This window comes from Polyodon spathula, chromosome 2, assembly GCF_017654505.1.
Source record: "Polyodon spathula isolate WHYD16114869_AA chromosome 2, ASM1765450v1, whole genome shotgun sequence".
NCBI lineage: Eukaryota > Metazoa > Chordata > Actinopteri > Acipenseriformes > Polyodontidae > Polyodon > Polyodon spathula.
In genome coordinates, this window is record NC_054535.1 from 94,023,883 (window position 1) to 94,038,427 (window position 14,545).

Genomic DNA, 14,545 nt, shown 5'->3' on the forward strand with positions numbered 1-14,545 from the left:
TAGAGTGTGACACTAGAATAACAATGACATCTTATAATCTCTGTTATGTACTTCTGCCTTGGAACTGTGCTTGCCATACTGTACCCCCCGAAACTCAAAACAAACGCTGTATATGTGGATCTGTGTGGTTTAGCCAATTCCACATGTGTTTGGAGATCAAAATCTCTCCTGGATTACTTTGGTTGTCATAGCCAAGTAGAAAGATCTTTGACTTCTTGGAAAGAGTAACCGATTTCTACCCCCAAAAGCCATTGAAAATCTTCTTTCTTTAACCTTTTCAGTGTGGTTTTGTCATAAATATTGTTAAACATACAGGTTGTAACAGTGTGCAACCAGTGTGCTAGTTACGGACTGAAGCAAGAAAGCTTCAACAAGTGAGAAGCTTATGTGACAGTTCAAACAACCTTGTGAAACAAACAGGACAGCCAACAAGGTCTTTAAAATACAGATGCACAGGGTAACTGCAATGGCAGTATTTTTCCTGCTTAATAAAACACCTACAACTGTACATGTAAAACTTAAATGTATAAAGCACACATTAGCAATCATCTTTCTTACAATACCATTTGTTATATACTGTAGAGATTTGTAAGCGGTCAGGATATGACAGCTCTGCTTCTAAAACTGACGAGTATATTCTTAGTATTTTCATGAAGACAAAAGATTTTATATTGGCATCTTTTTTGTGATCACCTTACTTGGTATTAACTGAAGTATTGTGAACCCTCATATTTACATTGTCAAACATGAAAAATGGTTGTAACTTTAACAGTTTAAAATCATCGACTACTTTGATCAATGTCATCTACATAAAACCTTCTGCCTTCTTAAGCATCAAAAAAGACACAAAGCATACAGTAGTTCACCATGAGATAGCTTCTTTGAAGAATCTAAAGTAAAAGAATGTTGTCCTTTTAAGTTTCTGAAAATATATGGAAAGATGTAGATTGACGGATGGATGAAATTAACATGATATACATATTGAACTTCTTGTTTCGTGAAGTAAAGGTCGTCTGTAACCAAGACACCCTTGATTAGCCTACTGAATAATAGCTGCCACTGTAATTACGCTAAAGACGGGAGGCAGAGCAGATTTAACTCTTAACTCACAAATGGAAACTGACAGCAAAATGTATTCCAGTTTTGTAAAAAGCCACTCAGTGTACAAAGTAGCCAAATACAGTCTAATTAATGGAGAGAGCATTCACTCCAAATCACTAGCATGAAAAATGAACTCATAACCTACATGCACTACCCACAGCCTGGTATTCTGATACTCTCAATGACTCATCCCAAGCAAGTTTCTAGAAGGTCTGTTTTCATTATTAAACCAACATTGTTTGAATATAATAATTGGACTGCCTGATTATTTATCCTGCCACCTGACACTCTTATACTAATTTAATGTCATTAGCACACAGTATTCATTTTGTCATTGTTAAAAAATGAAAAATAATTATCTTGGGTGACAGACGCAAGTGCACAATGCGCGTCTCAACGCCCCAGAAGCAGCTTGTTTCAGACGCTTCCATCCAAGCTTCTCTGGATTTAACCGTCAGCTCTTATGTTGATTAGAGCAAATGTTTCTTCATCCCGGCTGCAATCTGGCTCATGATGTGTGTTAAGCAACAAAAATATGGCTAAATAAAATAAATAAAAACGTTGCTTGCGGGAGTGAAACCTTCACGCAGGCATGGCATTTTCTTATTTTGTCGGCTTAAGAACGGCCGTCATGCATTTTGTCCCCTCAACCCGGGTCAAAGCGTGTCGATCCACATCCTGGTTTCACACTATGTGGGATTGTGAACCGGGTAGCCAGAACCATCAATACAAAATATAATAGTCAGTGATCAAAGGAACATACATTTGTAGTTGTGGTTTCAAATGGATTCTGGTCTCCATTTACACACTTTTTCTTCTTCTATTTACTGTACTTTACAAAGTTGGAAAGTTAAAAGTATGATCAAAACCTAGAGTAAGTCAGTGGCTGAGTATCTACCAGACTTTTTGTTTCAAATAGCCACATTGTGATGACCGTGACCACCTGTCACCTGCAGACCACACTGCCCAGCCAAGCATTGCTGAAGCCAGATGGTCACCCTTGTGGGAGTCACCTGTCTGCAGGACCAGGAAAACACAAGAGCTCTGAGTAGACAGAATCATCTGTTTAATCAAGCTCAAGAAAAGTTTGATTCATAAGGGGGCTTGGCAGCACTTTTCAGAGAGAATGTTACATTTTTACAGACTTGTGTATTAAATTCAAGTACAGTAAACAGTCTGATATCAGTCTTGACCAGATCTATGTGCTGAGGGCAGAGGTCTAATTTTCTCTTTTTTCCAGAGAGGCAAGTAACACTTAATTGTTTACCACATGAACTTGCACATATTTATCACAAAGCTATCTTGTTATTGCTATTAGAATTTGTCCAAAATGACAAAAGCGTTTCTGGTACTTGAAGTGGATTTGACTTTCCTGTCAAGATTTTACTACATGATTTAGACTACATGCTAAAATAAAATCCCAATGATTAAAATCCCACTAATTCTAACTTTTAAAACACTACACACTTTCATTCCTGCAAATTCATCACTAATATTAATTTTAGATTATCATTTTTTATTTAATCTGCCAAATCCAATAAACTATAACCCCATAAAGTGCATTCAGTAAGCATGATACACGTGGAAACTACGTGGCTGTTAACAGGCATAATTAAAATTGATTCACTGCTACTTTAAAAAGTGCTATGCTTTAAAAATACAATGAATTGTATTAAAATAAATGGAAATCACTAGGAGAGAAGATTTCAAAAGAAACCCATACGCTCAACAACAAGGATTATAATTAAAATGCCAGTGATAACAAAAAAACATTCAAAGGACTCTTCCCAGCTGAATATCCTTTGGAACTTTGTCTTTTTGTCAGTTTATAGCATGCAGCTGTAGGGAGAATGACTCAGCAAATTATTTTTAACCAAAAGCACTTTATATGCATAAAAGAAATACCGTTAACACAATCGTATAAACATTGAATACAAGCAAGCAAAGACGCGCAGGTCACAGCATGAACCAATGTGTACGTTTGCATCAAAACGCAGACGTCATGTGGAGTAAATTCAAGGAAGTGACTGATGATTAAAAAAAAACAAAACATTTCATAAATACGGGGACCGGGGGGGGGGTGACTCGCCCAAATCTATAACATTCTATAGTGCATCACATTTAATCATTTTACAGACTGTCTTAACCTAATCTGTTATTTGTTTGTGGTGTTCTGTTTTCACACTGTGTCCACACATCTTGATTAGATACCTGCTAACTTTGGCTCTCTGCCCAGACGCCAAGATACGATAGACTGCAAATGTCTTGCTTAGCTAGTTACACATGCTTTAAGCTATATCAAAATATTAAAATAACATATAAGTAAAGAAACTTATAATCAAATACATAATTAATACTTTATGCAGAATGCCATCTCCTACACAGCATAATAAGTTTGCTGTCTACTTCTCTTAATTGAGTGGTAGTATGCCTGGCCAGGCTATATCCATATCTGTTTGGGCTTTCGCTCACTTCTCAGATCGATCCACCAACCTTGATTTATAGATTAAAGTCCAAAAGACCAATTGGTCGTACACTGAAAATCAGGACAAGACTTACTGTAGTTTTTAAAAAAAGGATCTTCTTCATTTTATTAGTTAAAGCATGTTTTTTACTAAACCGAGCAAACAAACAAAAAAGTGGCAGAACTACGCGTTTTGACACAACAGGTCCTCGTCAGTTTCACAATAATTTCAATTACAGCTGTAGTTACTTATATACACATACTAATTAAATTATATAATTCAATTATAATTAAGTCATTTAGTAATATATGAAATCCATTTGGCTCTGGACTGTGTTTTGTGCTTTGCTGAATTTCAGTGCTGTTTTAATTCTCTATCTTTTCAAACGCATTTTGTGCAGGCCCTTTTTAGCTTTCCTTAGTTTGTCAGTGATTTTGCCTTTGCTTAGTCCCAGGTAGTTTAAAAGGACAGAGAAGATACGGTAAGGAAAGCCAGCTTTCTTTTGTACTTGTGTGGCTATAGAACTATGGCTTAGTTTACCCATCCATCTATACAGCTTAATTTGCGTTAGTCTGTGTTTTGTTTTCAGGTCTAATTAATAGTCAAACATATTTCCTTCTTTGTCGAGATGAGCGCTGAGGGAGCAAAGTTTGCAGTTGATTAAACATGTCGTGAGGGGCGGCGCTGGTACAGGGGACAGGCAAAGTGTGTAACTGCTGCGGCAGAAGCTGTGACTGCGCTGGCTGCGCTGACAGGGGGAGCTGGGCTGTAGCAGGAACGGGAGCTGCGAGAGTAGCAGAAGAGGAGGGCCTGACAACTTAAGTGTCGTCCAATCTTTATAATGAAGCTGCGGCCGGGGCCGGCTGGCAGAGCTGCGCTTTGAGCTGCTTGCTTGCCTAGCTGAAGGCTGGGTGGAAGCAAGGTCAACTGGCAAGGTTGGTGCAGTCAGAAGTCGGGAGGAGGAGGGATGGGAGGTCGGATAGAGACTGAATGGTGGAGGAGTTGGAGGCAGGAACTCATCTGAGTCGGAAGGAAAGGCGTGGGCAGAAAGCCTTTCCATTTGGAGACAGGTAAGCTGGCAAGTATTTAAGATTAATTAGAAAAAATAATCTTCGTAGAATTGTTTTTTTTTTTTTTACAGCAGAGTAACGCGTACCACTACCAGTCAGGATTCAAAACGAAACACTGGACAGCGAAGGTGCAAGTGATCAGTGCTTAAATAGAAAATAGGTACTAATTGACAGGAAATTGGAAGCCACCAGCTCCACGCCCCCCGAACTACACTAGCTAACATTTAAGGCTATATCTATTTGTTTCATTGGGCCTATGCAATACTACCCGAGTAGCTAATGATTGTTTAAAACCACTGGCTTCTTTCTCAGTGCTGTATAATACTATAGTTAAAGCTGACGGGTTACCTTGGGAACCAGCTTATTCTACTACTCTACACAGTGATATATATATATTTTTTAATCTAATGAGTATTTTGAAATAAATAATAGCAAATAGAGGATATTCAAGTACTGTATATCTGTTGGTGGCTATTGTAGTAGGAAGCACGTACATTTTTTGTCACTGGCATTTACCGAATTTAAATGTTTTCTTTATTGCTGTACCTGGCTGCTTCATAAAGATTAAGTAATCCGTTACAAGTTTTGTATCGACTTAACGGAACTTGACAAAATGCTGAAGATGCAGCTAAAGATACTGTGAAAGAAACTCAGCACAACGAACAAGAGAACCTGCTTTACTGAAGAGGTTTCTCGTTTGATAGATCTAGTAGCAATAATGTCTGATATTATGGGATTTACTCTCTCTTGGGTGCAATTCTTCCCCTTTTGTGTACTGGGATTGACTTTAAAGATTCAGTCAAGCAGCAGAAACCACACTGGTCTTTGGCAGTGACATTGCTTACTAAACGGTTTACTGTCAGATATCAGCAAGCTGTCAAAAAAACACGACCCTCTTTATACCAGACTATAATTTGCTTGTTCAGTTCCCATCCAACATTGCATCCTGTTCAGGACATTAGGACATCAGGACACATTCTAACCACATTCAAGCAAATTGTTACCAAGATATAAGCATCATAGCCAAAGACAATTAAGAAATAACAAATAAGTAGGTACAGTAACCCCTTACTTACAAGAATTTGAAAAATGAAGTCCATATCAAGTATCACAATTGGATGATCGCGTATCTATACATGTATAGATCTAAGTGTGGCATACAAGCACCTCAATATAGTCCTGCTACCAAGGATATGCCATCTGTAGATTGTTAGAAAATACTAAAGATAAGTATTCATATTTGGGAGCTTTTTTCTTGTAGATGTCAATATGACAAAAAAATTGCTTGCGTGGCTTCAAAGTAAATTTACTTTACTTAAATTTTTGAAATATAAATATATAACAGTCTATTGCTTTTTATTTCACAGCCAAATAATTGATTGATGGTAGAGTAAATCCTGAACCACAGGATGCACGTAATGAATCATTGTCTTAAGGCACCCCCCAGCAATGCTTTAAATGTAAAAGACAACTTATCACAATAATATAATCTGATACTTACTTTGAAGTATTTTCCAATATTGCTTTAACCTCGCTCACTTGGTCTTTTCCAAAGTAAACCACAGTGAGGTGGATCCTCCCATCCTGTCGGACACAAACTTCCCTGAAAGAAGAACAGTAAATATTAGTCTACAGCAGCTAGGACCTGCTTCAATAGATCCATATGGCTGTCTTCTTCAGCCCCAAAGTCTTCCGTTAGACACAAATTCTCAAAAACACTTGAAGCAGTGTTTCCTGATACATCAGTAAACAGTGGCGAGGGGAAAATAAAAACGTCTCACCTTTTTCTCACACTGTTTTAATAGTATCTTTTGGGTAATTTGGGTTTCCATGTAGTTTTCTTTTAGGGAAAAAAAGAGAAATTCTCCTTCAAAATGCAAATGACCTAATTAATATTCAAATACAAGACTACCGATGTAGTGCAGCTTTCTTAAACTGCAGCCTGCCTCATTTGGCCACCAAAGAAATGAATACAAAAAAAAGCACTGGAAACAAGACAAAAACTCAGACATAGCGTTACACAAATAAAAAGTAAACTTAAAAAAAAAAAAACATTTCACATATGCACATGCACATATATAATAGATACACATTGTCCTACAGGACCTTAGCTTCAGCAAATTATGGTAGTCTATGAATTGAGATAAAATATCAGCACTGTAGGTTAATGATGTAAATATTATCCAGTCAAATGTTTGGTACAGTATATGTTTTAAATATTGGTAGTAAATCTACAATAGACTACCTAACTCACAAAAAATTACCACTACATATAATAATAATAATAATAATAATAATAATAATAATAATAATAATAATAATAATAATAATAATAAAACACTTTTTTGTGTGATTTTTTTGTGTGTTTATGCATTGCTTTAAATTTTGCCACAATTTGCAATTCTGTTTTAAATTCCACGAGCATGTAAATCAACCCTAATGAACTATAATATAGCTTTAAGTTTTATGAGCAAGAACAATTCTCCATATTAAATTGTAATCTTGTTTTAAATCTTGCAAGTGTGTACAATCCTCCAATAGAAATGTAGGAATTGCTGCCACTCAGTAGTTGGGGTGGGTTTAAAGTATTCAGAACGAAGCAATGTGACATATGTCCGTTTTCAAGTTACAGGCACTTGAACACACCTACCAATTTGCTGCGCATCACAGCACTGGAGCACTGAAGAGGGGGTGGTAGAAAGTACAATTATAGGCAAGCCTGGCATCAATGGAATGCGCACAGCCTGCGCTTTTAAATTACATTCAAACCGGAACGCTACGTGATGAAGCGACCGAGTAATAGGTAGCAAACGAAACTTAGGAGCTGACTCGTCACATGACTCAAGCCTTAGTTTCGGTTTGCTGTAGTTTCGCTTAGGAACATAGCTATTACTGTGCCTGAGATACTTACGCAGAAAGGCTGCTCCACAAGTGTATTAAAATGTTGGAGGCTGTGGGTTTTAAAAGTTGGCCTGCCAAAAGGCAGCTGTCATGTGAACAGTCTGGGGTAGTCAGAGTCTACAACAGCAAGAAATATTAATGCATACATATATTAAATGTGCACCAGAATTGTAAATTATACACTTTTGTAAGCATTTCTAGTATTCTCTGGACTTTAACATGTACATGTAGCAACAACAGTTACTTGGCAATATCAAATAAATAGTAAGACATAACACACAATGCTGCTTATCTACACCCTGCCAATTGCTATGGGAACAAAGACAAAGACAGAGGGTTTATTTTTCATTTGCAATAGATAACTGCCTGGTACAAAATTGTTATAAGAGTTGAGAATGCCTGTTAGGGCACTGCTACTGACTCATTGACATCATCAAGCTGTTATTCTGAACTTCTGAGGGAAGCCACAGCAGGAAGTATTTTCACAGCTTAGAAACGATCTAAACAACCTCACTCAACTTCAGCCAGAAAATTGAATTAACCAAAAGAAGGCTAGAAACAGTTACGTAGAATACTGTTTGAATACAGAACATATAGCATTGAATAAAATGTGTATTTTGGGGAACTGTATAGTGCTAACCAAGGTCTTATAATCTATTTTCTTGCATGTTCTTATTTGCAATACTATCTCTGGTCCCTCTTATTCTGTTGAAACTCTTTTTGTTCGTATTTTGAATTGAAATGTGTTCAAACCCACTCCCTTGTCCAGCTACAATCACTCCATGTGACCTGCAACAAATTTGCTGAGATGCAGCCGTTTATCTGTAATGCTGAGTTTGAAATTAAGTGAATTAGCGTAAAAAAACAAAGGAATAGCCAAAAGAATACAGTTGTGTACCAAATAAGATGTAAAAAGCCAGTATCTTGAAGTGTTAGGCGTTTATCTTCCGGAGATAAAGAAGTCACGTGTGGCAGCGATCTAAGATCACAGATGAAAGTGAAGGGTGTTGTTAGATATTGGCTGAGGAGTTTCCACAACACTGAAAATATGAAGTTGCTAAGTGAAATGGTTTATAAAAAATAGCAGGTCTAGTTACCAGCAGATTAGCCATAGCCAAGTCATACAAGCTGCCTACACAGGGATGACAATGACAGCATTGCTTGAGCTTGGTAAGAAAACTGACACTAAAACCATGTTTGCCATTACTTAAACGAATATGGCACACTGCCTCTTTAAAGATGGGAGTCTTGCAGACCCAGATGCCACTTACATATAGGTGACACTTACGGAATGAATACTAAGCTGTACAAACTGACGCCAAGCACAGGAGCAGAGTGGAAGGCCACACAATGCTCTTTTCATCAGGGGGAATGGAAACAGGTCTGCTGAGTCCCTTGTGATCTCACCAAGCCCCAGTGAAATACTGCACTAACAGTTAGCAGCTACTTCCTGAAATTCACGGCTGCCGACCTCATAGAGTCTGAAGAATTTACCATAGTGCTGTGGTCCATGCATTCACTTTATTATAAACCAAACCACCAGCATGAAGCCATCTGGAGGCATACAGATTCTAAAAACATTGTAGTGCTTAAATGGTATGCCACTGTCAATAAAATGGTATCTAAATGCAAGCAGGTCAGGCCAGTTCAGCAGGGAAATCCTCTCTAAATGTACTTTATTCTTTCAAGCTCCACAGGATATAGAGGCACTTGAAATGACTAATGCAGAATGAGGAAAATAAACAAACTTATTGATAGTCTTAATAACAGCCGTACCCTGGGTCCTAACTCACGCAACAGACTGGAAGAAAACACCTTTTTGCTAGGTTGTAACCTCAATATTGCCAATAGCACCTCTATGTCGTCAGTTCTATTCCATGTTAATGGCATTTTCCATGTTTCCAAATAAATTGTGGCTGATGAGGTACGATATGAAATGAGTTATGGTTACCTAAGTTCAGTTGCCAGGCATCAGATGTCCAGTGACAGCTGGCACTGAATTTGCACCTTTGCTGAAAGAGCGTGGTGACTGAACTACCTTTGATAAGGCTCTATATATTATTGGATGTTGTCGGTGTACAATGCTATCAACCCAGAGCCTTTCATTTGAATGATTAAATCACAAGAAAAACAAAGCAAACAAAAACAAACAATCTGCAATAATAATAATAATATAATAATCATTTTTATTTTATAAAGCAAGAATGCTGCTTAGTTCTAGGTACTCATAGTAGGCCAGAATCAAAAGATCAAAGGCTACGCATAGGAGTATATGCTGAAAGAAGGTCACAGATGTAGACTGGTGCTAACCCATGCAGAGGGAAGCTAAAACTGGTGTGATGTGATCATGAGATTTTGTTTTAGTTAGAATGCGGGCCGCTGAGTTCTGGACATATTGCAACCTATTAAGAACATTTTTTGAACATCAGCAAGCAAAGCATTGCAATAGTCTATACGGGAAAAAACAAAAGCATGAATAGGCTTCTTTGCATCTGGCTCATCACAACAAGGATGAATACAAGCAATAGTCCGCAGGTGGAAACAAGACACCTTTGTAACATTGCAAATATGCTCTTCAAAAGCCAAATTTACATAAAAAATAATATCAAAGTTCTTTATGCTAGGCCGGGTCTTAATTCCATCAATAACCTGTTTAAAATGTTCGCATTTATGAAGCTGATATGAGGAGCCAACCAGCATTACCTCGGTCTTAAGGATTGTTTCATGGTGACATTTACCTGCATCGTTAGAATTTAAAAATACCAATACTTTAAACATCCTATTGAAATAAAAATTGAAACTGTGACAGATGACATGGCTTTTTAGTGTTGTTTTTCATCCAAATGCTTCCACAAGACTATGAAACAAAAAATACATAATTGTCAACTTTGAGTTGCTGGTGTACAGGTTAAATAAAAAAATTAAAACAGCAGCTTACCTGAAATTGTGCATGAACTGTCGAAATTTGTCTGCCCTTTTAGCCAGGGGCACAATAATATTGATGTGCATGTTGGAGGTGTCGACTCTTTCATTCTTCACCTTCATAATGGGACCAAACGGGCGGAAGAACACCAGCCGTTTAAATTCATGACTACGGTCACCTTTGAAAGTCAGTTCATACAGAGTCCCTTTGTCCCTCTCTGTGCGGTAGATTCCTGCCGAGGAAATTGTATGTTGAACAAAACGTTAGATGTCTAAAATCTATCAGAGAGCTCACACACTAATAAAAATTGTGTTGTGGAGCAGAATATAACTTTTTCTTTTTTTTTTCAGGGTCAATTTACAATAGATTTCAAAATAAATGGAGAGTCCTACTTTGGATCCTCCATTTACTACTGAGTTTAGATAAATCTGTACATATCCCAGTATGGTGTGTGTGTGGAATCTACTTACAGGGGTGTCTTTGGCTAATAGGTAAAACAACCCTTTTGCCAGGAGAACCTGCCACAGAATTTTACAAAATAATAATAATAAAAAAAATAGAAATAATCAGAAGCATTCAGGAAGTCCAGAGCAAATCTATTACACTATCATAATATAAAGACCACTTCCTGATTTACTGAAGGTCAATAGGACAAAACAGTAAACTTAATTTGTGTCATATCCTGGATATGGATCCATCGTAATTTGCAAACAGTCAAGAGGGTGACAGTCTGGTAACTGTCTTACGGTTTTCACAAGCTGCATTTGATCAAAGCCATCAAATTCCACAACTGCAAGAGCATTAACTGATTTTCTCAAACTGAACTGCATACCAGAAAAAAAATGTAAAATCTATTTTCTTTATGAAACTTGATCATGGGAATATGTAATAATGTTTTATTTCATGAATCAAATGTTTGGCCCCCCACGAAAGAGCCACCCCTCACTGCCAGAGCCTGTGTTGTGCAGACAGGAAAAGGGATTCTTTTAAACAACATCCTGTCTTTGGGCCTCGGAAACCCCACGTGGAAATCAAGTCATCAAAACAAACACGGTCAGAATCCTAAGCAGTTGCATTAATTCCCTTAAGTACATCAGTGTAATACCACCAACAGGATGTCACAGGAAATGATTATTACTCTCTACTGGCTTTCTGATATCACTGAACATAGCGCTGTCTCCTTGGGATTGCCCAAGGATTGAAAAAAAAAGGACACTGACAAATTACTTGCAAAATCTTTACACCTAATCCTACTTTTCCGCTGTATAGTGATGTGGGAAAGTGCCCCGCCCCTGTGCTATTTATTTGTGTTTTATGTTGTATGTAGTGTGTTGATGTTGGTGTATTGTAGTTGGTACACAGGATATAATATGGGTTATGCACACAAGTGTTTAAAATGTATATTTGTATTCGGGCACGAGGATTGCACAGCACTTCACGTGCAGGTAAAACATAATAATAGTGCAGTTGTACCGAGACTCCAATTGAATGATTGATTAGCAATCGAGTCTCGGTACAGCTGCAATAAAAGCAGCATGTTTTCACTCACTCTGGGTTGTGTGTTCGGTGAGTACAGAATGGGTGTGGAGAGGAGAGTAAAATGAAGTGAAAGAAAGGAAAGTAAATAGAACTACTGTTTTGACTCACTGTGTTTGTTTGTTTATTAATCCACTTTTTGTTTAGTTAGTCCGTTTTGTTTGTCTGTTCTGGCTAATGCGCCATTTTCTTTTAAAGTGTTTTTGCCTGTTTAAACAGTTTATTTTACAATAAAAGGAGCTCCAGCATCTCAGTTTTCATCTGCCAGTACTGCCTGTCTCTGCGTACTCCTTTCTGGCTTGACGTCACCTTACAGCCAGCCTGTTCACAAGGGAACACAGACCTCTACACTCAGACTAACAACACTGACTTTATGCAACATCATACCTTGTTTATTGTTGACAGTATTTGAAATATCTGTCACACAACTGTTCTTGAGGTCCGCTATTTATCTTTCTACTGCCGAGTATAAAAAAGGATTTCAATGGATGCTGAAAAGAGGGTCCCCTTCAGTATACTGGAGCTGTACTGGAGCAGAGTCTGTCCCAGATCAACCACTGAAGAATTCTGCATATTCTCACCAGAAGTCCATGGTGTCCTCCAATATTGTGACCTACATACTGTAGGCCCATTTACATTGCTTGTTGATCTTAAGTACAAGCATGGATAATCAAAAAAGCCACACTAGCCATACAGTTCGATTTTATATGGTAATGCTGATTAAAAAAAATAAAATAAAATGCTGAATTTAAGAAGGGTCAGACATTGTTACAACTAAATCAGTGCACTTTTTATTTATTTATTTATTTTTGCTTTAATAGTGGCAAACACAGAAACCATTGCAGATTACTGTCCAGCATGGAAGCCAAACGGTATGACAAGTGATTCATGTAAAGTACAACCTGACCTTTAACCTTGCAGTTCCTGGTTCATTTCTTTTCAAAGCCTGTGTTATTAATGCCTGGCAGCAAGAAACCTCTGCAGTGGGCTGCTGATTAAAGTCAAATCCAGCAGTGAGTACGAGACTTCCACTTTATGACACTAATTTATCACTGGCTATATTAGAAAATGAATTCCGGTGAATATATTTTAGTCATGGTTCACTGCAATACAATCATAACTCACACTAGGTAATATCGTGGATGTATATAAGCTATTTTACCATTATTAACCTCATTCTTAGTACTGTATGTACAATTTCATTGAAGGATAAGGGTGAATACACAGACAGCAGAGGAGCATGCGTTACCTTAGTCATCAATTCAAACAGATGATATATTGGGAAAATATTGGAATGGATACCAATCTGTACAAACTGGTTCTACAATATATATTTAAAAAGTATCTTTTCAGGCAAAAACATATTTGTAAACAAAGAATTCCCTATGCACAAGAAAGGGTATTCACTTATTGAGCCTCACTCGCTAAGAATTGTGATGCAATATGTTAAGAACACAGCAAGATTGAAAAGGGAAGCCCTATCTTTTATTGAGTCAATGATACAATCCGGTAAAGTGGTTTTGGCATGATTAGGCAGCGTGAGCCAACACATATAGCAATAAGCACTAACCGCACCACAGATGTAACGACAGGTATAATCCAGAAATATTAAACATTCAATTGTGCTTTACCAAATTAAACTAAAATTCAATGAAAAGTGTTTCGACTAGAGGATTGGTTTCTACGAAGCTTGATTTGTATTTCTGTTTCTTCACTACTGGGTCTTGGATGACCTTTTATGTCTTTGTGGTTTTAGTTTCTTTTACTATTTCATAATGGCTGGTATACAGAAAAGATTATTTTTGCAATTATTTTGAGTTTCCAAGTTACGTTGCTCCATATATTGAGATGCATTTATTCTTACTAAAGTGTCATGTTTTTTTTTTCTAGAACCATCAATCACAGACATATGCACAGATAACAAGGGTCTCAAGAAAGTTTAAAGCCAGTTAGAAACTGTACAAGCTATATATAAACTAATAGACTTAATGACTGTAAATATCACATTCAAAAAGTTAAAGTAAAGGTTGAATTTGTAGCTATAGTGGCTGGTTTCATACTCCAATTAGTACTAATCTTGTATTACTTTACTTATTGTATAGATAACCTTATTGTAATATAACAACATTAGGATGTGAAACTAACCAGCCATATAACATAAAAATACTGTAAGGCAGTATGTATATGTGGCAAGGAGGGCTGGTAGATAATTTACCCTCTAATTCCTCTCCACCAGCAGAGGAAGAATGCCTGCTGTCCCCATATCCACAAGCGGAGGGAGAATGCCTGCTGGTTTCGTCCCCAACGCCAAAGGGAGAGGTCCCACCGCTGTCTCCAGAGCGAGAGGGAGAGCCGCACCCGTCCCCTGCAAGTGAGGGAGAGCTGCACCTGTCCCCTGCAAGCAAGGGAGAGCCGCACCAGTCCCCTGCAATAGAGGGAGAGCCACGCCAGTCCCCTGCAACAGGGGGAGACTACCCTCTGCTCCCGCCTTCGTCGCCAGCAGACTGCCCACTGCTCCCACCTTCATCGCCGGCAGACTACACGATGCT

General features: G+C 37.8%; 1 protein-coding gene across 2 annotated transcripts in view; it reads right to left on the reverse strand.

Annotated features, from left to right (window-relative positions):
* The window catches only part of csgalnact1a (chondroitin sulfate N-acetylgalactosaminyltransferase 1a), a 73,684-nt gene that overhangs the window by 17,397 nt on the left and 41,742 nt on the right, over positions 1 to 14,545 (reverse strand). For both annotated transcript variants that reach the window (XM_041235023.1, XM_041235029.1), the window contains 2 exons: positions 10,476 to 10,692; positions 6,138 to 6,239 (listed from right to left, as the gene is read on the reverse strand). In XM_041235023.1, the coding sequence (XP_041090957.1) occupies positions 6,138 to 6,239; positions 10,476 to 10,692 (319 nt within the window). The remainder of the gene's footprint in view (positions 1 to 6,137; positions 6,240 to 10,475; positions 10,693 to 14,545) is intronic.